Source organism: Cicer arietinum, chromosome 5, assembly GCF_000331145.2.
Source record: "Cicer arietinum cultivar CDC Frontier isolate Library 1 chromosome 5, Cicar.CDCFrontier_v2.0, whole genome shotgun sequence".
NCBI classification, from domain to species: Eukaryota; Viridiplantae; Streptophyta; class Magnoliopsida; order Fabales; family Fabaceae; genus Cicer; species Cicer arietinum.
The window spans coordinates 64,779,227-64,788,929 of record NC_021164.2 but is presented as its reverse complement, the minus strand read 5'-3'; the positions used below and the strand labels follow the sequence as shown (position 1 = coordinate 64,788,929).

Sequence of the window (9,703 nt, the reverse complement as noted above, 5' to 3'; positions counted from 1 at the left end):
AAATACTAAGTTACTAACAAATAACAATATTAATAAATAATATATATATATATATATATATAGGTCGGTCTATCAAGCTTAATAGATTTTTTTATAAGTATGAGTATGATCTATTTAAATAAATAGATTTTAAAAATAATCTAAGTATAATATTTTTATTAAATAAGTCAAACTAGACCATAAATAAGTCATACCATACCGTCTAGTCTATTTTCATTCCTATTTAACAAAAATCATTAATTGTGTAGTTACTATAATACGATGACATATCAAAATCAACGTGTCTTATTGGTTGTTACAATTAAATTAATTTATACTAAAAGTGCATAATCTATTTTCTCAAAGAACAAATGTATGTAATCTATAAAAAAAAAAAACATTTTCATGTATTTATAAATAAATAAAGCATGTTCAATAACCTTGTTTTTTAAATAATATTTTAATTGTAAAAATTGTTGTATTACACAAAAGCAAGATTATGTAAAAATATCTTAAATAATTTAACATACATCTTAATTAGTTTACTATCACATTTGTTTTAAAAATAAGTTTAACGGTAAAAATTTGATATTCTAACATAAAAAAAATAAAGTTTCAAAATATTTGTAAAAAATATCATAAGCGTTACCGTTATTAATAATACATATATATTTTTTAGACTAAATTATATTTGTGGTCCTTTAATTTAATTTCAGGTAACGTTTTAGTTCTTTTTTTTTTCTTCCCGATTTAGTCCTTTATTCCTAAAAATATCAAATAAAGTATGAAAATATGAGTTTATTTGAAGATTTGCGTTACGAATTTGATGAAATTTGTTTTATATTGAAGAATATAATTAATTTTATGAGTTTTGATTGAATTTTTTTTTTGAATTTTTGTATAAAAAAGGATATAATTGTTGAAATTTTAAAACATAAAATATCAAATTGTCACTTAAAATTAAAATAAAGGACCAAGTCGGGAAAAAAAAAAGATAAATGACTAAAACATTACCTGAAATTAAGTTAAGGGACCACGAATGTAATTTAACATATTTTTTAAAATTTACTCTCATAGTCATATTAAAAGTACTTTAAAATAATATTAATATATACTTGACATAATTGCTCGTAAGATGTATTAATTTAATTTCATATAACACTTCAGTTATTTATCTTTTATTTCTTTTTGATTTGGTCATTTATTTAATTTTAAGTAAACAATTTAAATTTTTATATTTTAAAATGTTAACAATGTTATCCTTTTATTTTACAAAAATTCATCAAAAATTTTAAACAAAACTCATAAAATTAACTATCATCTTCAATATAATACAAATTTCATCAAATTTATAACTCAAATATTCAAATAAACTAATATTTTTATTCTTTATATTTTTAAATTTTTATAATAAAATTAAATAAAAGATCAAATTGAAAAAAAATAAAGATAAATGACTCAAGTGTTATCTGAAAATAAATTAAAGAAATGCATGAATAACTGTGTCTATATAATTATATTTTCAGTAATAATTAATAAAATACAGAGACATTTTATTTTTGTAATTGAAATGAAAAGAAATATATGACTGCTAACTAAATATTTTATGTAAATTATTTTAGATTGATATCCTGACAACTTTTTTTTCTTCACATAATGTTCTGAATATTGAACGGTGCCACTCTTTCTTTACATAATGTTTCGGGATTCTAAGAAAACCGCAAAGGTCGCAGAGTGTAAAACATTATGGATATTATATTGCATATATTTAATTGCATATATTTAAAATAAATTGCATATATTTAATTATTTAAACTATCTAATCAATAAAATATGGATATTATATTTCGCAAGCAACCGTGTTTTTATATTAATTATATAGAATCATTAAAAAAAATGGGAACGAAATTGAGAATTAAAGAGGAGTAAAGTGGAGGGAGAGGGGTTTTGTTGAAGCACGCTACTACAGTAGCTAACACAATTCCGATCTCTGCTTCTTAATCATATCATAGCTATTAGGTACTCTCTCTCTCTCTTTCTCTCAATTCCTCTTATTTAGGTCTAATCTTTCTTTACTCATTTCATTTTTACTTCTGTTTTATAAATTCTTTCCAATTTATGCTCCTTCAAATCTTCATAATTTCTAAACACGAATTGCAAATTATACTTTACACTTTCATTGAAAATTATTATCGGTTCACTAATTTGTACCTGAATCTATTACTGATAGTCTTTTTGGAATTACAAACATTTTCAGATTCTAAGCACTTTCATACACTTAACAAACTTCTCTTACTGTCAGTAAAAATCTATATGTCAATAATCTAGATACAAATATAAATATTTCTTTATGATTTTCTACATAGGGAATGCATGTTCTTTAGTTTTGTAATTTGCTAGTTATATAATGGAAGTATTTAAGCGTATAATAGTGGCTATGATAAAATCATTTGTGTTATTTGGAGATTGATTCTATTCTTTCCACTGATATTTTTGTCATGTTGGCGTCGAATGTGCAAAGTTATTGGATAAGAGAGTGACTGCAAAGTTTTATTCAACGCCTGCTTCTGAACTTCACAAGATGTCCGGAGCTACATCTACAGCATCCAATAGTGGCCAAAAGCTATCTATATTTGCTGCCAAATCTGGATTTGTCATCCCCAAAAACAAACTATCAGGATCGTTGGTCCCTATTTTTCGAGGGGCTAAAAAAGACGGGGTCACCAGTGTCGTCAATGAAGAAATTTCAAAACAAATTGAGAGGAAATCAAGATGGGGGCCTGATTTGACACAAGATGCATTTGTTAGGAAGGCAAAGGTTTTAGCTTTGCAGGTGTTTCCTTGAATCCTTTCTAAGCATTCTCCATTATCATTTTTATTGTTATATATATTTTGTTTTACTGTTACATTGTCATTTCGTTGAAAATATTTGATGATAAGGTTAAGATTGATATTGTAAGTTTTGATTCAAATGTTCATGTGTTAATTTTCCTTTTATCCCCTTTTTTGTAATGTTTCCTCATCTTTATTGAATTTGAGGTTAATCTTTGTCCATGGTACCCCTTCTTGCTGGTGCTTTCCTACTTCCTACTTCCTAAAGCCTGTAATATTTAATATTGGAGACACAGTAAATACTTTACTTGTATCAAAATCATGGGATTAAAATTAGTGTAGTATTTTTGCAAGACTTTGGGTTGTAACATGCCATTCTTAGCTAGAAGCTGTTAATATTCCGTTATAAGTTGGGTGCTATTGGATATACATCTGTGTAAATAATTTGCACGAATTCTAGTTTCGTAGGTGTCAGTAAGTGATGCTATTGTTGCACAACTTTTGTAGATTCGAGTGGATCAAATTTCAAAGCAGTTGGAATCAGAAAATCCAGAGACAAGGGACACTCAGAACTTGCCATTGGTGGATGAAAACCCGGATGAAAGCAAGCCTGGCTCACAAATTAATAGCAAGGTTAACAATAATTGACACTTTTCCTTTTAATAGTTATAATTGCTTGTCATTTAGATGTAGTAACTATTTGTAAATAAACTACTGATTTTTATTTATGGATCTAAGAAGTTAGAAATGCTCGAACTTGAAAAGCGGGAAGCAATAGGTTCGTTTTCCTTAAAGTATATATTTCCTTTTTATTCCTCCCCTTTAATTCCTATAGACTGCTTATTTAATATTAATCTTGATCTTAATCATATCCAGGTGAAATACTAAAACTAGATCCCAGTTACAAGCCTCCACCTGGTTTTAAACCGTTGTTAAAAGAAGATAGTGTTCCTTTGCCTGTAAGTATTGGTTCTAAAATTCTTCTAGGCCCAATCACTGTGCTAGTTAAATTTGTTGTTAACTTGTTGATTTCTTTAGTTATGAAAAGTAAAGGATTCATTTCCTGGATTTAAAGTTCAACTTCAGTTTTTGTTCATCTAGGATGTTTTGTACAATTTCTTTCGTTTTATTGGTGAATAGTAATATATTAAGTGTTTTTATGCCTTGTGAAACCGAAATTATCATTATTCAGGGTGTGGCTGAGGTTTTGTGGGCCTTATATATTTCTTTATGTTGTGACATGATGAGGCAATTTTAAGGTGATTAGCATCAATACAGTTTAAGGGTGAGGCATTACATTATTTCTTCACGGGTTCAAATTGAACATGATATTTGACTTTAACATGGTAATGAGTGTTAATTAACTAACCAAAACTAGTTAGTTCATTTCCAGAACTTTCTCTTTTCCAGAAATGTTCTTCTCATCCGTTTTCCTTGGCTGCTTTTGCGAAGGAACATGTTGTCAAAGGTCCTCATATTCTTCAAAACTAAGTTGTAGTATAAGGTGTATCAATGAATTGTATAATTTTAAGAATTATGTGGTATAGTTTTCAAAAAATTCAAATATCTCTATCTAAACCTGAAGTTCTACAATGAAAACTCTTATGTGCAGTACCATCTTTACAGGTCCAAGAATATCCCGGGTACAAATTTATCGGTCTAATATATGGGCCTGAAGGTGATAATCAAAAGCGATTAGAGAAGGTAACACCGTTTTGTTGGTATCTAATCTACCTATGATCTTCAGTCAGCAACCCCTATATTTTGATTGAAATAACTAAATTAAATTCTATTCATTTAATCAATTGATCTGTAATATATCAGGAAACTGGTACCAAGATAAAAGTTCATGGAACCAAAGCAGACACAGGAGAGAAAGTAAGCTCCTTAATAATACTATGTGGCTTTTATTTCGCATCAACCACTTTTTCTTGATTTCGTCAGGAAAGAACTGTAACTGTTTGAATTTGATTTCTGTGTTCCATTTCAGGGTGAAATTAAACCAGGTACTGATATCCAGTGCAGTTACAAAGAGATGCATGTTAACATATCAGCTGATAGTTTTGATAAAGTGGATGCAGCAGTTTCCATCATTGAACTACTAATTTCTTCTGTAACTGTGAGTTGTCATTTCACGCAATGTAATGTTTTATGCTTTATGGTTGTCTATTTGGCTCAGTTATGTTGTAAAAGACTTTGTTTTTACTATGTTTATAATACGTTTTTGTTTTGATCGTTCTTGCATTGTCTTCTATTCAGGGAAATTCAGCTGCTGGTTCCACTCCTTCTGTATCTGTTTCTGGGGACGGCACTAATGTTCTAAATCAAAACCAAGACAGCCTCCCTTCTCATGCAGTTTCTCTATCTCTGGAAAACCAGACTGTGTTTGAACCAGCAGCCGATACACAAATGCCTGGACAACACTTTCAATACTCTGGTCCATGGTTTTCGGCAGTTCCAACTCATACCCCTTTATTTGCTTCTTCTGGCAGTGTAGTTCCTCCAAATCCCCCATTTCTTGCTAGAACTCCCCATTTTCCATCACAAACAATGAGCGCTTCAAATTTGATTTCAACTTTTGGTGGTCAACCTGCACCTGTTGGTGGGTTCCACCCAATTATTCCAAATCAACAAGTTTCTATGCAAGCACCACTACCAACACAAATTTTACAGCATTCACAATGGACTCAAACAACTCCTTTGGGTTACGTTGGGCCACCAAGAAATCTTTCTGTAATACCTGCACAGAATTTGTCAGCACCAACAAATGTTTCACTTTCATTTCCAGTTTCTTTAAGCCAGCCAACTCCAATCAGACAGCCTCAAACACCAGTATCTAACCAGCCATTGGCCCCTCACAGCAATATGGGGCCAATGGCACCACCAGCGGTTACCCCTATGGGAGCTGTTTCTCTAGGTCCACAACCAGATGTTGAATTTAAGCCAGCCCAGTCAAATATGTCGATGATGCCACGACCTGGTAGTATTCATCCACATCATGCAGGTATGGCTCCTGGACCACAATCATCTTTGGGACCAATACCAACACCTGTTCATTCAACTGGAAACCATTTATCAGGATTTGTTTCATTTCCTTCGCCAGGAATATCTCCTTCACTTCCATTAGCTCAGCAATCAGGGATACCTAATTCTGCCTCTGGAGTTGCTTCTCATTACACCAACGTAAAACCACCACTGACCTCCATGCCCTCAAATTCTGGAAATTTTACTTTTCAAGGACAGCGGCCCAATGCAGACTACTATCAAGTGGTTTCCAGACCAAACAGTCAAGCTATTACTCATGTTGGTACACAAGAGCCACTGTCCGGTCCATGGCCACCACCATTTGGGCTTTCTGTGCCTGATCAGCCTCTTCAAAGCTTTCTAAGGACGCAAGTCTCCAACTGGGTGGATCAAAGTCAAGGTTATGTCTCTGCTGCTCCTTTTGGAGGAAGATCAGGTTCTGTCTCAATTGCATCCAGACACCCTGCATTTCCCTATGCTGGTCAACCTGCACCAAGATCTCAAGTCCCACAAATGGGTATGAGGAGCTTCATTACTGCCCCTCAAATGCCAAACTTGCCAAGTCCTGGATTCCAACGAGGTATGCACAATCGCCAAAGCTATTCTGCTCAGGGAACATGGCCAGATATTCCAATGTCTCAGAAGTTTGGCAACAATCCGTCCTTGGCTTCCGGTAAACCAGCATATCCTGCAGACCAAATTTATGATCCCTTTTCACCCACATCTGTTGCACCTCCACACCAGAAAGGTAATCCTGGAAAATGAGGGAATTGAATAAGACTACTGATACAAAATACTGACAGTGAAAATCTTAGGTATATGGCTGCAGTTTTTGGCAGACAGGTGAGACTAATTTCATAGATTGGTAATGGACACAGTTGTAAAGTCATGTTATTTCTAACCAGAAAGTGTGGTTTGCTCCCTTTAATGACTTGTATTCCTTTTTAAATTGACCTTTCTTTTCTGAATATCAATTATTGATGCTTGATTAGGAATTGAGTTTAATGAAACTTTGCCAGAATATAGTCATTTTTCCATCTTATCTAACCACCGTCTACCATTCTTTTGGTTTTTCACATCACTTATGTTGTTTTAAGCTCGAATTGATTTTATCAGTACTGTTGCTTTAGTATCTGGAGTGTCATACTAGTACATCTTTGTCTAAGCGTATTTAACTTGTCATTTTATCAACAAAGTAATAATTATAAAAACAACAATAACTATTTGGTCCCATGTTTTAGCATGCCGGGGACTAAACCTGCAGTTTATAAAACCTTGTATCATTAATAACGGCCATTTACATTGGTAATTTGAAGGTTGGATGGTTGTTGGTCATGGAAGAAGTACAATTTTGTTTGATAAATAAAAGATAATTACGAAGAATAAACTATTATTTTAGTCCTTGAAAGTATATGGCACTGTCATTTTGGTCACTTGACTTAGCAGAAAATTCAAATTAGTTTTCGAATCATCAAATTAGTTCTTGAAAGATATATCTTATTATCATAAAAGTCTAAGAAAGATACAATTTAGCATCAAAATAGTTTATGACTGTTATAACATTTGATACTAAATTAATTGATGTTTTGATGATTCAAAGAATAATTTGAGTTTTTTTTTTTTCTAAGTTAAAAAATAAAATGATAGCATCCTATACTTTCAAAAATTAAAATAGCGGTATATTCCAGTTATGAACTTGCATTATGTTTTTTTTTTTTTTTTTTTTTATATATAGTAATACTATTCTCTCCTTGTTAATACGTCCCAAAGCTGTTTGCATACTTTTTTTAATAAGCACTTGTGGAAAAATATTGAAAAGTGTTATTTAGTTATGAGTTTTTTAATTAATAGATTCTAGCGGATATTGATATTAATTTATAGAGTAGATTTATAATTTAGTCTTCAAAATTGTAAGGATCCTACAGTCTGCTACGTTAAATTTTTTAAATAGCAATTTAGTCAATTTAAATTGGAGAGCTTTCGAAATTAATAGTCCCTACAGTCCATTTTTTTTTTAATAATTCTTAGAAAATTTTACCCTATACCCCTCACATTTTACCTTTACTCTACACATATAAAAAAATGACATTTTTGTCTTTGTATAAATCTTAATATTTACAAAAAGAATTCAATTTTACCAGAAAACTTTTTTTAAGTTTTCTGGTACACATCATATATTCTTGAAAACTATTTCCAAGTTTCCCAGTAAAAAAGTTACACCCCGAAAACCTTTTTCCAAATTTTCCGGTAAAAAAGTTACATCCAGAAAACCTTTTTTCAAGTTTTTCGGTAAAGTAGTTAAAATTTTTTTTACAAGTTTTTCGAAAAAGAAGTTATTTAAGAAAAAAAAATTGGTGTGTATCGGAAACCTTCTTTACAAGTTTTTCGATACACACCAAATTATTATTATTTTTTTTAAATAGTATCGAAAAACTTTAAATAAATTTTTCGGTACCGAAAAACTTAAATTTTTTTTTTTATAAATCTTAATTTGAGTTGATAAAATAGTAAAATAAAGTTAAACATATATCTGACATTTTAAAAAAATTATAGGAATATAGGTACAAATATGGGGTACATGCTAAATTTTTCTAATTCCTACACCAAAATGACTCCTTATAGTTCGTACACCAAAATAACTCTTTAGAAACTTTTGGATTTGAACCTGTGTCCCAATAAATTAAATGTACCTGGAGCTACCATTGAGATGTACTTGCGGCAACACAACATGATGCTTTATTGCTAAAGTTTCTGCAAGTGTTAACTGTTGCCAAGTTTATGTTTAGTATCAGTCCAAAGACAAAAAAATAATAAAAAAAAACAAATCCAAGTTAAAATTTTTAGCATCAAAATTTTGAATTATAATGTCATAAAAAGTTCATTTTAGTTATCAATATATAATGACATATAATTATAGATGTTCACCTTAGTAAGTTGGTCGAAATAAAAGTCTTATCTCTCTATTTTGACCTAGATTCATTTTAGTTATTAATTTATAAATATTGTGTTATTTTTTATTTATTTAAAAAAGTGTCACTGTAATATTTATTTTAGATCTCTAAACTTATTGAACGGACTAGTGAAGTGAAAAAAGAAAATAAATCGGTGGCTGTAATAAATTCTCTAGTCCTTCCAAAGTAAAATAATGTTTTCATTTGCACCATCATTAGATTAGAGACTATTTCTTTAAAAAGAAATAAATCATTAGAGACAGTTTCTGTGGGTGCGGTCCAATTTAACCATAATCAAATATCACGGATAGATCCAAAATAATCACGGGTTAGCCAAAATAAAATAATTTCAGTTTGTCACGGGTTCATATTATTATAAATAAAATAAGAGTATAAATAATTCAATATGATTCTCGTATTTTGCAACACAAGTTGCCAATTAAGAATTACGATTATTTTTTGCACAGTTAATTTCTTTATGTTGGTCGATGCAATGGACAATTACTGTGGTTTTCTTGGTTATATTATCATCCTAAAGGAAAGGTCATGATCAATGATCAATGTACAATAGAGAGCATGAGAATCGAATCATCTCCTATTAAATTTTCACGCAATATGTCACATTTCACATAATAATCATGTAACAACAACTTGATCACATTTTTATATATATTTGTTTTCGAATGATGATAAATTAGGTGACTACAAATAATTTTACTTTTTTTATTTTTAATCTCAAGAATCATAAACTCAATAGGATTAATATAGTCTTATATCTCGACCGTTGGATTAAGGTACAATTTGTTAATGAGTAGGTCCTAGAGACAAAAATTCTCTCACATGTGATTGCTAGGGAAGACCCCACACCACAATGAGAAGAAAGAATAACAAGTTTGAAAAATAGAAATTAAATTAAA

The 9,703-nt window shown here is 30.5% G+C and overlaps 1 protein-coding gene across 5 annotated transcripts; it reads left to right on the top strand.

Moving 5' to 3' along the window:
• The first annotated feature begins 1,839 nt into the window (after nt 1–1,839).
• On the top strand, nt 1,840–6,882 carry LOC101510936 (uncharacterized). Of its 5 annotated transcripts, XM_004502160.4 has the most exons (10): nt 1,840–1,998; nt 2,501–2,812; nt 3,319–3,444; nt 3,550–3,589; nt 3,688–3,770; nt 4,438–4,515; nt 4,636–4,689; nt 4,802–4,930; nt 5,071–5,815; nt 5,915–6,882. In XM_004502160.4, exons 2-10 carry the CDS (start codon nt 2,561–2,563, stop codon nt 6,598–6,600), a joined length of 2,193 nt encoding a protein of 730 aa, XP_004502217.1. In that variant the 5' UTR covers nt 1,840–1,998; nt 2,501–2,560; the 3' UTR covers nt 6,601–6,882. The 5 variants fall into 5 exon arrangements, with proteins under 5 accessions (XP_004502217.1, XP_004502216.1, XP_012571839.1 ...); XM_004502159.4 differs by having other exon boundaries at nt 3,553–3,589; nt 5,071–6,882; XM_012716385.3 differs by having other exon boundaries at nt 5,071–6,882.
• The last annotated feature ends 2,821 nt before the right edge of the window (nt 6,883–9,703 follow it).

What these genes read in the sequence shown, in the direction of transcription:
- LOC101510936 (XM_012716385.3), top strand. Translation starts at nt 2,561, where the DNA reads ATGTCCGGAGCTACATCTACAGCATCCAATAGTGGCCAAAAGCTATCT. An exon ending in CAAAGGTTTTAGCTTTGCAG is followed by an intron (nt 2,813 to 3,318) that starts GTGTTTCCTTGA and finishes CAACTTTTGTAG; the next exon opens with ATTCGAGTGGATCAAATTTC. An exon ending in TACTAATTTCTTCTGTAACT is followed by an intron (nt 4,931 to 5,070) that starts GTGAGTTGTCAT and finishes TCTTCTATTCAG; the next exon opens with GGAAATTCAGCTGCTGGTTC.